General features: G+C 42.9%; 1 protein-coding gene across 1 annotated transcript in view; it reads right to left on the reverse strand.

Moving 5' to 3' along the window:
• CCDC149 (coiled-coil domain containing 149) overlaps positions 1 to 18,646 on the reverse strand; it is a 112,922-nt gene that overhangs the window by 19,632 nt on the left and 74,644 nt on the right. Inside the window, 6 exon segments of the mRNA XM_021668216.2 lie at positions 933 to 1,009; positions 10,388 to 10,532; positions 13,823 to 13,907; positions 15,306 to 15,378; positions 16,122 to 16,294; positions 17,055 to 17,171. Of these exon segments, the coding sequence (XP_021523891.2) occupies positions 933 to 1,009; positions 10,388 to 10,532; positions 13,823 to 13,907; positions 15,306 to 15,378; positions 16,122 to 16,294; positions 17,055 to 17,171 (670 nt within the window).

Genomic DNA, 18,646 nt, shown 5'->3' on the forward strand with positions numbered 1-18,646 from the left:
GTGATTCGGGTTTATATTTCAGAAAACATGTTGTTGTCCACCTGCCTCCCTGTGCTAATTTTTACTTATCGTTCACTCCAGGGAAGCGTCCATATGATACAAGAAGGAAGGAGACTGGTTTGTGCGGAAGGTTAAGTAACTAAAAGTGTATGTACAGCATGGTTTCCAGGGAAAGGGGAGATGGTGGAAATGGTAAATATAAGTTTCTGAAGAGTAAAACATCAATGGGGAATGGCTGACTGGGGTCTCACAAAAAGAGTAGTTTACCAAGACAAGTGACATAAATATAGCTAATTAAAGTGGAACGCCAGAGCTTCCAAACACAATGTACGACTGAAAAAAAAAATCACAGAAAATTCAGAATTTCAGACTAAGTAAAAATGGGATGGGGGAAGGGAAGAGAAGGAGGTGGTGGGGTATATTTTGGGTTAGAGAAATTGTTGGTTTTTAATCTTCATTTTTAGTACTGGTGATTAAATTGGACAAATCTTTGTATGTTCTTACATTCAATTTTGGGACTGGTGATTAGATTGCACAAATCTTTGTTAAGTTCTTATATTCAGTTTTAGGGCCAATAATTAAATTGAACAAATCGAATAACTCCTTATAAGATATCTACAGATTAAAAGAAACAATTCACTACATTCATGAAAGTTTAAAAAAAAATACAGACACAGTGACAATTTCAGAATTCAGGTTTACAAAACATTATAGTTCCACAGATGAGACCCTGAATATTTATTGCATTTTTCTGATTTCACCCCCACCCCACCATGTCAATTTCTAAACTTAGAATACTTATAGATTTTTTCAGTAATGATCTACAAATAAAATAATTTTAAAAAGGTAGCATATTCTTTTAAATTATGTGGGAACTTCATTTCTTTAAAAAAAAACATAAAGGAAAATAGTTTTCATAAAGTTCTGTTTACCTGGAAGACTCCACAAACCAGAAACTTCCAGAGTTCTTAACTTTTTTTCCAGCTCAGCCACCCGATTCCCTAGGATTCTGAAAAAAGGGGAGAAAATGACAATCAATTATTGAGCATCCTGCCAGCCCACAGCCCCAGGAATCCCACGAGTGCCCTAATAGAAAAGTGTTGAGATTTATGATACATGCTAAGGGCGGAGAATTTGTATGTTTATGTGTGTAAATAATATGTGCTGTACTGAAAGTACATATGCAAATAGAAAGCACAGTGACTTATTAAAAACAATACTAGAATGCCATGAAAGTGAGTCCTCTCCTAAAAGGTAGTTCACCTGGGAAACTACACAATGACTCCACTACTGCCCAAATCATTTGATGGAAGTTCTGTTTGAGAAATGCTCATTGCAAAGATGATAATAAATGTTGAATACCCTTAGTAGTATCACACCTTGATTCTTTGAGGGTGGATCTGATTTTTGGAAAAAACCAGGTCTAAAAAATAAGATGGATGGGCACGCTTGGTATTGTTATTTTGAGTCGATAAATAAAACCATCAGCCTTCTTAGACCCCCATCTTACTGATGTCCATATTCTTGATGTTTAGTACAATGCCTGATACACGGGAGGTGTTTGATAAATATATTTGATTAAATAAATGCTTTTCTTTTTTCATGACTCATAATTAGCTAAGGGAAGAATGAAAAAGTGGCATTTCAAAAGAGTTTTCAGTAATTGCAGAATCGTTAGAATAATTACATTGCTTTCCAAGGTGACCATTCTGAGTCACTAAGATATATCAGTTTTAGAATGTGTGTATTTGAAAAGACTATACGGTTTACTTGGAAGTCAAACTTTCACTACATGCATGGATAGACATGTGGGATAATACTCCCACTTCACTCTATAAAAACTTAAATATAGTTGAGAAATGATTTAATAGTCATCTAAAACTTCAATCACTTTCCACCGGGCTGGAAATTGAAAAACCAGTCTTTATTTTATTTGGGGGATTTTCTTGGCACTGCTGTGTTAAAACGATGTGGAATTCCCCTTAATAGCAAAGTTTCAATTCCTTTCAGCAAGATAAATCAGAACACTAGAATTATTCTCCTACCTCTTTTTATATTCCAGAGATAGCTGCACACACCCACATACACACAGAGACATGAATATGTATATATCTGCACATACATATGGCTGTGGATTCATCCTTGTTTTACCTGAATTGACTTGTACCATCTTAATTAATATTCCCTTTGAGTTCACAGAAAACTCTGGAATTACTCTATGTGGTTTTCTTCCATCTAGGTACTTAGAGCTTTTCTTCTTTTCCCTAAGTCTTAAAATTATGCATAGTCTTTGTCAATTACTTTCCATTTTCATTCCATTTGTTGGGTCTCTTTTGCTTTCATGTGCCTGACCCTTCAATAGACACTATCCTTTGTAATCTTGCTTTCCATATTTTGCTCAGACCTTCTGATCCAAGCTCCCTTTTCACCAGCTGATGGGTTTGAGATGCAATCACAACAGTGTTCAAGTTGATGCCTGTTTCTTAACTAGATCAGATCATCTGTAGGTGGCTGGTTTTTGGAAACAAAAGATAAGGCTTAACTCTTCTGTGGAGGCTGGGGGTTGCCATCTGAGCTGCGTCTGAAGGTGTGGTGAAGAGATATTGGGTTATATTTTTTTCTGATGTTTTGGGATAACACAGACATTGCCTCAAAAATGTAATGAAGTGAATGTGCTGGTGTCCCCCGCAATCTACTTTTAGGGCCCCTGCCTAAGTTTGTCAGCTTTCTTCTCTGACCTGACACTTATCAGCATCTGATGCAGGGCTGAAGGTAGTAAAATGGACTTGGTAGTGGTTCTGATAGTAGAAATAACAACAATAGTACCATCGACAACAATAGCAACTGCACTACTGTTAACACAAATAGCCAGCTAATCTTTCCTGAGTCCTTAATACGCATCAGAGACCACGCTGAACATTGACCTGTTATCTCATCTAACCTGACAAAAACCCTATGGTATACATGGTGTTGTTATCTTCCTTTCACACATGTGGACTCTAAGGAACAGAGAGGTTAAGCAACTTGCCCAAGGATGCACAGTTTATCTCAAAGTTCTGTCTTTTCCCAGCCCCTAGCAATCTCATCCACCATACGTCCATCTTCCCATTAGGAAGCTGAGGAACAGAAGTTAGTTAACTTGTCCAAAACCACATACAAGACTCAGCTGGTGGTGAGGCTGTATGGGAATGTAAACCTCGATTTGCTTCTGAAGCACATGCTCTTAACCAATACCTTATAATGGCACTTTAAAACAAACCTTCTCAGCTGGGCGCGGTGGCTCACACCTGTAATCTCAGCACTTTGGGAGGCCGAGATGGGCTGATCACGAGGTCAGGAGTTCGAGACCTGCCTGACCAATAAAGTGAAACCCTTTCTCTACTAAAAATGCAAAAATTAGCTGAGTGTGGTGGCACGTGCCTGTAGTCCCAGCTACTCCGGAGGCTGAGGCAGGAGAATTGCTTGAACTTGGGTGGCAGAGGTTGCAGTGAGCTGAGCTCGCACCACTGCACTAAAGCCTGGGTGACAGCAAGACTCCATCTCAAAAAACAAACAAATAACAACAACAACAACAAAAACAAACTTTCTCATCTTCTTTTTCATGTCTGCATGGAATGCTCCTTAGAAACTGTTCATGTTGAAATATGGATGTGGCCACAGGTGACTTGCAAAATACAAGCAACAGTGCTTCACATGGCAAAGAGAGTCTCTGTTAGCTTCACACTGAAAGAACATGGCAGGGAGCCCACTGAACCTGGTGTGACGCAGACCAGGGAGAAAAGAGTGGCTATTTGCGTCTTAGTGGCCAGCAGCACAGATAGGTGGAGAGAGAAGAAGTAGGAACCGAGTCCATTCAATTCAGTTTGACCAATTCAACAGATGATTCCTGAATCCAACTCTGTAAAGCACTATGCTACAGGCTGTAGAGGATAATGGGGAGGAGAGCCTGTCCCTGTCTGGTGGGAGACAGAGCGATGCAGATACACAAAACATACAAGGACAGTGCAGTGAAGGCTTTAATACCAGCTGGCACGTATGAATCACTTGTGTACCAGGTATGCACACACACTTCTTGGTGTCCTGCAGCAACTGATACATCAGTTGTAGATGAGAAAACAGACTCAGAGAGGTTACCTAATTCACCCAGGCTTACACGGCTGACGAGCAGAGCATCCAGGCAAGAACACAGGCTTGAAAATACACACGTGCTTATTAAAACTGTAGAGCAGAAATGAAGAGCTAAGCGTAAGATCAATCTAGAGAGACTGGTAGGAACCCAGACCATGAAAAACCTACCTACTCTATTGAGAACATTCAGCCTTTTCTATATTGGCAATGGGGAGAGAGTGAAGGGCTTTTTGTTTTATTTTATTCTTTTATTTTTTAAGAGATGAAGTCTCACTCTGTCACCCAGGCTGAAATGCAGTGGCATGATCTCAGCTCACTGCAACCTCCGCCTCCTGGGTTCAAGCAATTCTCCTGCCTCAGCCTCCTGAGTAGCTGGGACTACAGGTGCATGCCACCACACCTGGCTAATTTTTGCATTTTTAGTAGAGACAGGGTTCACCTTATTGGCCAGGCTGGTCTTGAACTCCTGACCTCATGATCAGCCCACCTCGGCCTCCCAAAGTGCTGGGATTACAGGCGTGAGCCACCGCACCAGCTGAGTGAAGGGTTTTAAGCAGGGAAGCAGCATAAGGAACTTTAGGCAAAGTATTCTTGATGCCTAGTTGAGAATGGAATGAAAGGAATGTGAGTAGAAACAGATTAGTTAGAAGAGCATTGGCCAGGTTGGGGACGATATGGTCCAAACCAAGCCAGTGGGGATGCAGGGGTGCTACAGGAATGGGACAATAACAAGGAGGTAGATGAGTCTGAGATGCCTGTGAGAGATCTGTGCAGACACACTGGATGCAGGAAGAAAGGCAAAGCTCTGAGAGGGCAGGTTAGGGGAGCAGAGCCAGCAGCTCACCACCAGAGGGTGCGGAGTCAGAAGGAACAGGGGAGGGGGCAGAGGACAGTCAGGACAACGTGCCACCTTGGAAGCCAGGTGGAGAAGGGTACAGATGCAAAGGGGTGATCAGTATTGTCTTATTCTAGAAAGTGGTCATGCAAGATAGGAGTTGAGAAGAGGCAGCTTAGAAGATGTGCCTGACCTTTGAAGGAGAGATGTTTCAGGACAGCAAAGGGGATGAAATCCGGAATCCAAGGGACAGGGCAGAGACAGAAGCATACTATGGGAAAAGTGAATGGAGCCAGCTCTTCCAGTAGCTTGGCAGTGAAGAGCAGGAGACAACCAGGGCAGTAGCTTGAGGCATACGCAGGCTTGAGCGAGGGTTTTGGTTTTGTTTTCTTGCAGGATGAGGGAGATTTTAATGTTTTGAAGTTTTTATTTAGCTATGGGTTGTTCTGGGGGAGATTTTAGCATATATCTACATAGTAGTCTAGGGAAATCTCTTAGGACGCTAGGCCTCCAGATGGCTTCCCTGCAGTGGTTTTAGATAATAATGACATCACTGAAGGTGGGATGAGGAGTCTGTGAAGACAGAACTCACACAGAAACTGCGCTGCTGTGCTTGCTCTCTGGACGACACAGACAGCAGGAGTACCTGAGCGAGGGTCTTTAAGGAAAGCCTGGCTCGAAAGGGGAAGCAGGTAACTGTGTCTCTACACACCTGGAGACGCCCCCGCCTCCTCCCACCCCAGGTAGCCTCCTTTCGCATTTCTGCTCTGGATCCATGACACCGTCTTGCTGCTGCTCCCCAAGATGCTGAACTTCCAAGCTCACTTACCATCGGCCAGGGAAAGAGAAGACGAAACAGTTTCAGGCACAGCAGGAAACATAGCAAAAGGCCAACATGTCCTCATATGTTCACCACCACCCCCAGCCATGGCAAGGCATGAGCCTGGGGAGAAGGTCGGGAGAACTAAATGTGGTGCGCAGTGAAACTCCACGTGAACACCGGCCTCTTCCATGAACGCTTTGCCACCCAGTTCAAAAGACAAATGAACCTCACATCCGTTCTTTCTCCATCACCAGGCACTGCCAACTCGCTGGCAAGAAGTATCTCAAGCAAATTGTCTATTAATTGAACGTCGCTCAAGATGTAAAGTCCTAGGTTTCTTCATCAATTCGGCGGGATGGCTCCCACTGGCGCCTCTCAAGGGCGGTAACCGTCAGGCAGTGGAAAAGCAGCAGGGGAGCGCATGCTGCCAGGAACGACACCTTCCCTACTATTTATAACGCTCCGGCAAAACAAAGGCAGTTCTTTTGTTTTTTTTAATTAATTAATTATTTTTTTTCCTAAGATGGACAAGTTAGTTAACTTGTCCAAAACCACATACAAGACTCAGCTGGTGGTGAGGCTGTATGGGAATGTATTTCAATGATGCCTAGTTGAGAATGGAATGAAAGGAATGTGAGTAGAATGTGAGTAGAATGAAAGGAATGTGCATGCCTGGGGCATGCACACAGAGACCAAGGTGGGTTCCAGTGTATTCCGAAAGCTATTTTATTATTTTAGTCATGTAAGGCTAAATCGAGGGGGGAGAATGCACACAGACCAAGGTCACATTCTACTCTCAGCCCTCATTCCATTTGTAGTATAATTAGTTCCCTTACATGCCCCCAAATAAAACATTTATTAAAAGTATGAAACAGAGGATCTTCTAAGTATTAAAGATTGCACAATAGGCAACTTATATACTGATATGAAGCAATCTCCAAGATCCATTATTAAAGGGGGAAAAAATTCAAGGTGTAGAACAATGAAAACACAAATCTTTTTAAAAAATGAATACTGGCTGGGTGTGGTGGCTCACCCTGTAATCCCAGCACTTTGGAAAGCCAAGGCGGCCAGATTGCCTGAGCTCAGCAGTTCAGTGACTAGTCTGGGCAACAAGGTGAAACCCGGTGTCTACTAAGATACAAAAAATTAGCCAGGCGTAGTGGTGTGTGCCTGTAGTCCCAGCTACTCGGGAGGCTAAGGCAGGAGAATTGCTTAAACCCAGGAGGGGGAGGTTGCAGTGAGCCGAGATCATGCCACTGCACTCCAGCCTAAGCGACAGAGTAAGACTCTGTCTCAAAAAAAAAAAAAAAAAAAAAAAAAAAAAAAAAAATACCAGCTACTATTTGTAAAAAAAGAAAAAAAAGACAATATATCTATGTAAACATATGAGTATATGTATACACACATAAATGTATTGTGCATTCGAGTATACTGTCTAGGCATCCTTTGGAAGAATACATAAGAAATGAGGAATGGATGTTTCTTCCAGGAAGAGGATTAAGGTAGCTGGGAGTAGTTTGGAAATACATTGTGGTTTAACTTTAAATTAATATTAAAATTAAAACTATAGGGGCCGGGCATGGTGGCTCATATCTGTAATCTCAGCACTTTGGGAGGCCAAGGCACGTGGATCACTTCAGGTGAGGAGTTCAAGACCAGCCTGGGCAACGTGATGAAACCCCATCTCTACTAAAAAAAATACAAAAGATTAGTCAGGCATGGTGGCATGTGCCTGTGGTCCCAGCTACGAGGAAGGCTGAGGCATGAAAATCACTTGAACTCAGGAGGCAGAGGTTGCAGTGAGCCAAGACTGTGCCACTGCACTCCAGCCTGGGCTACAGAGTGAGACCCTGTCAAAAAAAAAAAAAAAAAAAAAAAACCCAGAGGATGGCTCAAAAATTATTTGAAAATAAACATGAAAAAGTGCATGGAAACAAAAATAAACATGGTCAAACGAAAATGCTGGTCTTTCTCAATGGAGGGAGAGAGTGCTGTGAACCTGGGGAATGCGCGTGTCTGCAGCGGGTATGGTTAGGAACACATTAGGAAATCAATCTGTCAGAGGAGCCTGGAGTCCTCTGCAGAGGCATGTCAGGCTGACAGCCTGTGGATGCTGTCTTTGGCACGCAATGGGGGTTCAGCCTGCTTTGCAGGGAAGGCTCGTGGCATGCTCAGAACTGTAGCTGGCAGGTGGGTGAGGTCGGGGAGGTAGGGCTGGGGTCTGAGGATGGAGCTGTGGGAGGGTCTCCCCAAGGAAGAAGTGATGTTCAGAGGGAACAGCCATATTTGAAACCTACTAGGGAATGGATGTTGACTGATGGAATTTGAGCAGCTGAAAGGATATCCGGAGAAACCAGCAACCAGAGTTGGAAATGTGGGTCTTGGTCTTGCTCTTGACGGGGTGGTGGGGACAAGAGATCTGAGAAGAGTCTGCAGAGAGTGAGAGGCCAAAACGGAGACAGGGAATGAGGCCCCCCAGGTGGGAGGAAAAGCACAGGAGACAGAGAGAAAAGATGGAGTGGGCCTGGGGTGGGGGTGAGGGGAGAGGTGGGAAAAGGAAATGAGACAGTGGAGAGAGTTGGAGTTTCTCCCTCGGAGCCCATCTTATTTGGATTTCAAGATGAAAATCTCGATGTGAAGAAATTAAAGAAGAAAGAGACTCAAAGGTAGAGTTTGGGGATACTAGTGGCCAGCAAAGAAAGAATGGCATGGGACATGTAGGAGGAGGTCTTGGGAGGCATTAAAGCCAAGGTCATCTTTCTGTCCTGTGCACGGACTCACCTGGGACTTACTAAAATCCAGAATTCTAACCTTCCCTCCCACAAATCTCTTTGAATCTGCATTTATAAACAAGTGCCCCCCAGGTCCCTGCATCCAAGCAATTCCAACATAAGTGACCTCCTAGAACACGCTTCGATAGGGTGGCCATTGAGGAAGGAGAGGAGGCCTTCTTCACAAACATTCCAGGCTGGTGGAATTTTGGGGAAGGCAGCAGGATTGAGGAAAGGGTTTGGAGGTTCAGGGCAAAGAGGCAAAAGCCAGAGGAAGGGAGGAGGTTGACGAGGGTGAGAGAGGAGGTCCCAGGGGAGCGGAGGCCCAGAAGAGGAAGGATGTCATGGACCAACAAGATGGTGGGCTGGTGTGTTTCCTGGAGGCAGGAGTGAGCAGAACATGGGGAGACACTGATTTCAGGGCAGCCACAGGTTGAGGGGCTCACGGTGAGAAGTCCTGTTTTCTCAGTGAATGAGGAACTGAGGTCACCTGCTCAGAACGGACCAGGGTTTAGAAGACCTGAGAAGGCTTGAAAGATGAGGTATTCTGTAGAGAGAGAAGGATGAAGCCAGCTCACGGAGGATGTTTTGTGCTGCAGGGGATGCCCATTCCTTCTTCCTCCCCTGAGAAGCATGTGCATTTCAGCATCTGGCTTTTCATTCCTTGGTTAAGATTTCATTTTTTCAAGAATGTTTAAATCTCCTGTCAATAAATTACCCTTGTCATCCCTTCGAGATTGCCCTGCTTCCCTTTGCTGCTCTCTGCTTTCTTCCACATACATCTTCATCTCTGGTGCGATCTTCCCTTCACTCCAGCTTCTCTTTTTTCTATTTTGTTTTTATAATACTTTCAATCATTTTCCACTTGCCTCTCTCCCGTGCCCCTGCGTTCGCCAGGCCCCCAGTTCTCTGGTCCCTTCCTTTGTCACTTGAAGCCTAACTTCCTAGGCCCCGTTCGGTTCTCTCACACTTGCATTTTGGGAACATTCCAAGTGTACATTTGTCTTACAAGCAAGACCAGCTACATACTTTGCAGGGTTCAGTGCAAAATAAAAATGTGGGGCCCTCTTGTTAAAAAAAATGACTAAGAATTCCAAGATGGTGACAGCAGAGGATCAGACCTAATGTGGGGTCCTTCTGAGCACAGGCTGCATGTCCACGAAGCCAACCCCATGTGTAGTACTTGCTACTTTAATTTATTGTGTGTTCACCACTCTCTGAGCACTCTCGATAATGGACTCTGTCATCTCTAATGGCTGCTTTAACCATCTTTAACTTGTTTGGTTTTACATAGCATAGTCAACATGCTATAAAATACAAATGAGACATTCCATTTCAATTACTCTTCCTTTTCACGTCGTTTTTGCTGATCTGGAAGAGTGACGTGAGATTCTTTTCTAGGCCCAGCAGCCTGTGGAAGTTGATGCTTGGGTGGTCTCTGCCATTCAAAGACCCTCAAAGTCATGCTGGGAGTTTTAAATGGCACTGAGGCAGCTTCTCCCGTAAAAGGAGAGCTGGAGGAGAGGTGGGTCAAGTCACTCAGGCGATTATTTTATGGAACTCATCCATGAAATGCATACTACTCAGTGAGTAGCTCAGAGGAAGCATTCGATATGGCTGGTATTCTTTCCGTGCTTGGCTCCAGCTGATAGCCAAGATGCTGATATAAAGCAGACGCACCATCCTAGTTTAATAAGTTTCCTCCCTGATTTGAGGGGTCTCACCTGCCCTGCAGGTCTGTGGCTCCACCTGGTTGACATTCACTTCTGATAGCCTGGTCCCACTTCCTTCGCGCCCACCCCCCAACCCAAGAGTTTGGCCACCTACTTGTTGGTTTGCCGCTGGTGCTGAATGACCATGTTTTTCTCGTGGATTGTTTCCAACAGGGCTGTTGCCAGAGATTTCAGGTCAGAAATGGACTGCGGAGTAGCTGGGAGGCTGCATCCGTGATCCTCAGATAGCAGATCCTGAACTAGATAGGACGTAAAATATATAACTCAGTCATCATTCTTCTGAAACGCTGGAATGCAAACCGGTGTCAATCCTTCCTGGATAATGATATGTCTCCCCTGCTTCAAAATGCTACTAGATGTATTGAGAGTCCACCTCCAATGTCAACACAACAAAGTAAAATCCAGTGTGAGGACTAAACAGAAAGGAGGAAGTTCTCAGGAATTTTATCAGCAATTTTTAAGAGGATAATAATATTTGCATTTGTCTAATATTTTAAACACTTTCATAATGAATGACTAACTCATAAAGTCTTAAAATTGGGGGAAAAGAAACCCTACAGAATATTGTTTTTTCTTTTTTCCATTTCATGGACAAAGCAAGGCACAGATGGGTTAAGAACATTGGCTGAAGATCACACAGCCACGCAAATGACAATGACTCCTAGCTACGAGCGCCTTGTTTATGTCAGAGTTTCCCACGGTGTGATACCCCAGGCAGGTGGTAAGATAATTTAGGAGATTATTTAAAGTGCAAAATATGCTTTGTATTTTAATAGCTATGCATTTGTTTGAAGGCATTCTAGAAAAGGATATAAATGACATAATAAACCAGTGATTTCACAGGTGCTACTACATAGGACAAGGCCAAGTAGAATGAGTCACTTTAAAATCGACTTAAAGAAAAATATTAAGCAAACAATAGCAAGATGGAACAACGATAGGGCAAAAAGTTACATAGCAGACTGCAAACATCTAAATATTGGGAAAGAGTATGCACAAAAGCTAGCTGTTCTTGGATGCTTGTTACTCCACAAACTGCCAGATCCCATTCACGGCCAAGTTCAAAATGAAAGTCAATCAACACCCACAGTTCCATGCAATTGAAGGAGTGAGACCCGTATGAGAGAGACCCACCCCTTGTGCATATCCTGTGCTGGATGAGTCTGTTAACATCTCCAGTCATCTACGGATGGGTCTGATAGAAAATTATTTTTTTGTCCAGTTTCCAAAGTGTCTACTTTAAAGAAATTCCTAATTTGTCTGCATGCCACTTACAAATATATAAAGGAATATTACAGTGTGGTATGACTAGCTTAGCACATAGTAGGACTATCACCTCCTTTATTCCAAATTTCATATTTCTGTAAATAGAATGTAAGATGTCCTTAGCTTCTTTGGTAGTAAAACACTATTAATGAGTAATATGACAATACTACCTGCTAAAACATCTGTGACTTTTTCACATGTGATACTGTTACAACTGTGCTTCCCCATTTATGTTTGGCTGGGCTTGAACTGGCTTAAATTGCTCTCAGAAGCCACCAGCCCCATCCATCTACAGCATGGCTCCAATCTACATCTGCATCTTCTGCTTTTTCTCCCACTGTGTTTTTCTACCCTAGGGTTACTCAGATGCTCCTGTGTATGCGTCTTTCTGACTCTGAATGGCTGTTCTTCAAGTCTGCTTTGGGTTTTTCAAATGCACTCTTCAGGGGGAGATAAAGTAAGAGTTAAACAAAAAGACAATAATCACTGGTATTCCTACCAGACATTAAAAAAATAGTATAAATCTCATATTGTATATCTTCTCTACAAATATGCAAATTCAAACAAAGTTTTCCTTCAAAAATGGAAAAAGAAACCTGCTTTTTTCACTCAATAATACTCATCATTAATATCCCTTAAACCATAAAATTGGATGGCTGCTTTAGTAGTCCATGTACAGATACAGAATTATTTGGCTGGGTGTGGTGGCTCACGCCTATAATCCTAGCACTCTGGGAGGCCGAGGTGGGCAGATGACCTGATGTCAGGAGTTCGAGATCAGCCTGGCCAACAGAGTGGAACCCCATCTCTACTAACAATATAAAAATTAGCTGGGCGTTGTGGCACGCATCTGTAGTCCCAGGTACTCAGGAAGCTGAGGCAGGAGAATTGCTTGAACCCAGGAGGCAGGGGTTGCAGTGAACCAACATCACGCCACTGTGCTCCAGTCAGGGTGACAGAGTGAGACTGTCTCAAAAAACAAAACAAAACAAAAAACAGATATAGAATTATTTAACTACTGCTAGACATTTATGATGTTTCCAATATTTTTTATCAGTAATGTATGAAGAACTGTCTTGTAGCAAAGTATTTACATGTCTGTAATTGTTTTTTGTTGGTTCAAAGGGGGCCAGTTTAAGGCTTTTCATAGCACGTTGCCATAGAGTCATAGATTGCATTTACCAATACCAATAGATTGTTGATAGAATGCTTTTTATCATAGGTTTTCTGGAAAGGCTGTGCCAGATTTACGGTTCTGCCACCGTGTCTGAGTGTGGCTGGCATTCCCCACATCAATGATAACACTGGGTGTCAACATTCAAATATGGTTTGCTATATTTGGTATCCAGAGCTAAACTTAGATGGGCTACTTCACATTTTTATAGAGTATTGTAGTTTTCTTTTTAAAAACAATTTTAGGGTGTTCTTTTCTGGTTGAGTGGAAAAAAGAAGTTGCTTGGAAAAGAGCCTTGGTTGTTATGTAGGCTGGAGACTCAGCACTTTTTTTTAAGCCACTGTAGTGCTGATTAAGACTGCCATATGATAGCTGCTGGTCTGCACTATCAACAACCAAAAAGTGGGCCAGCTGAGCATGTTCAACTCAAGACTTATGTTTAGCACTGAATTCTGAATATTAAGTGTCAGAAGCCAGCGTGCTGCTATTTATTCCCCTGGACTGTTCCTGGAAGATCATTATTTTTCATTGGAATCGACAAGAAGGAGGAACAAAATTGCAATCAATAAAAGCTTCTTCGAAGAAGGCGCATGTTATGTGAGAAAATGATTTCAGCAGCTAGGAGACTTTTCTGATCGTAGAGGCCGGGGAAAAAAGGAGAAATTCAAGGAGGTTGAAACACATCCTTGGAGATGTTGAGTTGGTGATTAGGAAAGGGAGAACATTCTGGAAAAGAGAGCACAGTCTAGAGGAATATGCCTAAATGGGGTCTAGTCATTAGAAAAACCTCGAATGCAGTGGTTCCCAAAGTGGAGTCCCTGAACCAGTGTCAGCATTGCCTGGGAACTTTTTAAAACTACATATTCTCAGGTCACATCCCAGACCTATGAATCAGAAACTCTGGGGTGGAACCAGTCATCTGTGTTTTAACAGGCCCTCCCGGCAGCTCCGATGCATGTGCAAGTCGCGGAGCCACCCTCCTACGGATCGTCTTGCTTCCCAACCCACAAAAGCAGCAGCCTGGATGGGATGTGGCCTCGCAGCTGTAGTACGCTCATGAGTGGTCTTTCCTGGAGCACGATATCCTACCTTGCTTTGCAGACAGGACTCCTGTCAGAGCACTGCTGCTGGATTTACCCTGGCCCTTCGAGTTTTTCCGTCTCTCGAGAGCATTCTAAAACAGGATTGGGATAGAAAAAAGCCCGTCAGAAAAGCCAGCAATGGAGAAGTACCTAGCAGGTGCCTCCTCCCATCGGCACACAAGATCCCCTTGCAAACTCCAAGTGCTAGCCTAATATTTAGAATTCCAAGTCTACACCCAAGAGTTATAATTTTTATGGCCTGGTAAGTAGTCTTTTTTTTTTTTCCAAAGGTGGTATATGGCAGAATTATAGCAATTACAGTCCCCTGTATACAAAAAGCACTTAATACATGTTAAATAAAATCTGAAGCAAGAATGTAGTCTAATGTAAAGTCACTAGTAATGAAAATTCCTTCTGAATAGACTTGAGATGGTGACTAGGCTTATTTTCATGGACCAATGGTGATTTCTGGAAGGAAAGACAGCCATGATCAATTAGTGATGTCTGCCGTGGCTACAGATTAAGGAAGTACATATGTGCCACCTACATGTCATTTCTAGAACAGACTTACATTAAAATTGATATGTAAATCTAGCCAGTGCTTGGCACAGAGAACTGAATAAATGTTGTTAAATGAATGCATCCATACATTTAAAAAACTATGTATTAATTATACAACCTTGAAGACTATATTCTTCTTTGGCTGAATGCGTATAGATAGACGGTATAATGCATGGCCCCCACAACATGGAAAGAAAGAACAGCATGGAGACTTGCAAGAACAAATGCTAATGTCAAAAGCTGGGAAAACAAGGTTCTTCCAAGCATCTAGACGGCTGTAAAACTTCACCCTCAGGAAGAGAAATCAATCTATTTTCCAGGCAGAGAAACCCAGGAGATTTTTCTAATTATAACACTTACAACTAACATCTGCAGAAATAGATATTATCAAACTAATGGTGCTGGAATTAGACTAAATAACAGTGGGGAGAATTTAAACATTCTGTCCTTGCAGTGTGACATGAACATTATGCTTTAGACTGTGACTTCCCAGTATTTGTTTCTTCATCACTTGGAAACCATTTTCTTATGGATGATTATGAGAGAAACAGCATCTGATGAGTGAACACGTTACAGAGAAAACAGATAAGAAACCTAATTGCAAATGGACCAAGGCTGTGCAGTAGGCAAGAGTCAATGTTCAGATTCTGGTGGAGAGGCTACAGCAGGCGCTAAAACACATCGTGGGTGGCCATGCCTTGCCTGGATAACAGTCGCAGAAGGAGCTCTTGCGAAAAGCTGCTGTGGTTTTGTTTGTTGTTTGGGATTTTAATTTTTGCTGGTTACCCTAGTTAAAGCTTTTATTAGACTGTATCTGGGAGGGCAGGCAAGTACTAAAATATCTTTGGTACATAAAAGGGAATTAAAATAGAGTGATATTTAGAGGCACAATAGTGAATCACCATCATTGTCATCATGTCATACAATACCTTGTATTTGGCAATGTTTGATTTCAAGAGGTTGACCTCTTCATGGAGTTGCTTTAATCTCTCTTGAAGGTACCTGGAAAAGAATACATAAAACTAGGAAATGTTTGAGGGCTAAATAAAAAACACACACTGATATCTAAGAGGAAAAACAAAACCCACTTGCCAGAAGAGCTATCTTTTACACTTAACACCTTGCCTGCTCACGAGACAGGAGAGCCACATGCATCTTCATGACCTTTTCTTAAATGAATACAGTCAAGGTCAAACATGCCCAAATCACAGACACCCCACTTTAAACCAGCCCTTGCAGAGCTCCCCTAAGGGATATCAACACAGTTTTCACATAATTCTCATTAAGATGATTCCACGGGGAAGAGAGGCAGGAAGAGGCAACACCAGACATAACATTAAGTTAGACACACACATACTGAAATTTGCCTCAGGGAAAAGGAACAGCTAAGGGAATTTCTCAATTTATTTTCTTATTCTTTTCTTTCTCCTTGATGGCAATAACAAGCAACTCTCCCAGGTTCCTGGCCCTTCTCGACCTACCAAGGAAGGTGTAGGGAATGAGAAGGGAGATGAATGTGGGCCACTGTATAGGGGTGGGCTGCTTTCTTTTCCATATGTTAGTTATAATTAGTTATATCACAACTAATAAATGGCATTGGTGTCATCATTTTGGGGGGAGTGAGTTACTTTTCACTTGTAAGGCAATTTTTTCCAAAGTAAATAGGCCTGCAAATAACTCCCAGCCTGCAGGCCTGTATAGAGCCAGCCTTCTTCCCACGCACAGGCCTGGGCCTGGCCACTTGCCTGTTCTCCATGCACAGGGCATCCACGTCAATGATGCGGTTCTCATGCCCACTCAGGATATGGTTCAGCTCCTGGTTGAGCCTCTCCACTTTGTCCTGGTAGGAAGACCGTTCTTCCTTAACATCCTGAAGCTCGTCCACAGAAGCCTGCAGGTCGTGCTCCAGAGACTCAATCTGAAACCACAGGGAGCGCCCTTACTCAAGATGTTCCTCAGGCACCAGCTTTACTGCCAGAGATGGAGCCTCCCACTTGGTTGACTGATTTTTACAAAACTTATTAATACCACTTGCATGCCCTGAAACCATAAGCCCCACACACTGGAATGCAGTAACAGCTAAAAGTGAGAGGACAACTTCCTGCCAGCCGCGTATTATATCTAAGATAGGAGAGGTGCAGCAGCTTGGAAAACCAGAACAGAACCCTCGCCTTCTTCAGGGTGCCCTGCAGCTGCCAGCGTCTGACAGATCCACACGTTTTCAAATCCGCTCTAGACCCAGAAATCTTGTTCTGCTCTTCAGTTAGTAAGAGGAAGGAAAGGAAGCCCAGGCTGTCTTAGTTGTTACCTAACTAGGGCTCTGCACTTGTTGAGATTTTGCCGAAAAGGCATTTGCTCAGCATTTTAGCAGAAACTTGCAAAGTAAGGCCAGTTTGTCACGTGGTGTTCTCTCCCTGTCTATCCTGGGTAGGAGGAAGGTTTCTTACTGTGTTCAGAACAATGGTACCCAATGTCAGGGAGCAGACCTGCCTGCTGGAGGCCAGAAACCCAAGAGTCAGCTTGGGACCCTAGTGCAGTGCCGAGGAAGTAAAGGCATTCAATGTGCATCCCAGGCATCCCACACTCTGAGGAACGGGACACGGCATGGTCCACTCTTGTTTGTGTTGTGTCCAGCTGTGCAAACACATCCCCCACTCTGAATAAATGTTAGTGAGAACCTGTTCCTTAGCTCTCTCTAGCTGCTGAACCAAGTCTTCACGCTCATGGGCTGCAAAGTGTCGCACGCCAATTTCTTCATCTCCGAGCCTCTGTTTAGCAATCGTCATCCTCAAGAGCTGCATTGTTCAATGATAGAAAAAGAAAAAGCGACAGAGAATAAATGGATCCAAATAAAAACCAAAGGACACTAAGAAATTTTTGGGAGATAAGACACTTGCAAGAAATACTGGAGAAAGTGCAAAACAATTACTTGTCAGTATCATCAATTTTTTAAAAAATCAAAAATATATATTGTATTTAGTGTACACATGCACACACTCTTTAAGTCCCAGGCACTCTAAGCTGGATGTCTGGTGGAGCACTGCTATAGGGTTCTCATTAACATTTAGACAAGATTCAAAAATCATAACCCAATGCTGGACAATCTGCTGAGATGGGCACACTCCCACACACGTTAACAGTGAGGTGATGTTATCAAGAGCCTTAAAAATGTCCCCACCCAATGACCCAGTAATTCTGCTTCTAAAAATCTGGGCTAAAAATAATCCCAGACTGCTAACTTTAAGAAAATATAAAAAAGTGGACTGCACTGTTATTTACAGAGTTAAAAAAAAACCAACAACTAAAAACAGTGCCTAACAATAGTGGAATGCTTAGCAAACTGCAGTGCAAACCAGTCAAGTGGCCTATTTGCAGCAGTCTGAAATGACGCTTATTATGTGAACTAGGTAACAGCAGAGGACATGTTTATGATGCCATGTTAAGTGGGGGGAAAAAAGAATACTAATGTTTCTATGCAGTATGACTAAAATTGTACTAAGAACTCTCTTTGTCTCTCTCTCTGTCACACACACACACACACATACACACACACACACAGAGAGAGAGAGAGAGAGAGAGAGAGAGAGAGAAAATGACCAAATGAACTCAAATATTTAAAATGTGTATATTTCGGTAATGGTGAGACTGTTGCTATCTGCTTGTTACTTTCTAACTTTTAAAATATTTATTCACTGCATGAATTTCAGAATATACCTTTATTTACATTTTAAAATCCTCAGGAGTAAAATTCCAGTCTTCCAAAACATAAATCTTTCCAAAAGAACCCTGCAGAACCCATAGCTTTCCTGGACTCCGGAGCCAAGACCCCACCTGCAGCTCCAAACCTTCTCGGTGGGGCTGCAATGGAAACAGTGTGAGAGGCCCAGGAAGACCCCAATGGTCTCAGAGCACCCTACCTGCCCATCACAACTCCAAGGATTGCCACTGAAGAGTGACTTTCAAAAGTTACAGCAGCGCTTTCCAATGTTTCTTTTATGGAGGTTTTAAGTCTGATTCCACACCTCTGTGTAGGGATGATGTGGATGGGTTTCATATATGAATGGGATGCTGGGGACAGTTTTTCACTGTCACACAGATCCGACCCAGCCGGAGTGCCTGTGGGGGCCATGCTCTTCCTTGTTCCTGCATGAATCTTAAGGGATTCGTTGCCAGTCGAGAAAATGGCTTAATTTTCAGAGTCTCTGAAGGATTTATGGGCAGGTGAGAGATAGGAAGTTAATTTAAGCCAAGGGAGAATATTAACTAAATT

The sequence above is a fragment of the Aotus nancymaae genome, unplaced genomic scaffold (assembly GCF_030222135.1).
Source record: "Aotus nancymaae isolate 86718 unplaced genomic scaffold, 86718_ANA_hifiasm-v0.15.2.pri h1tg000006l, whole genome shotgun sequence".
Taxonomy (NCBI): Eukaryota; Metazoa; Chordata; class Mammalia; order Primates; family Aotidae; genus Aotus; species Aotus nancymaae.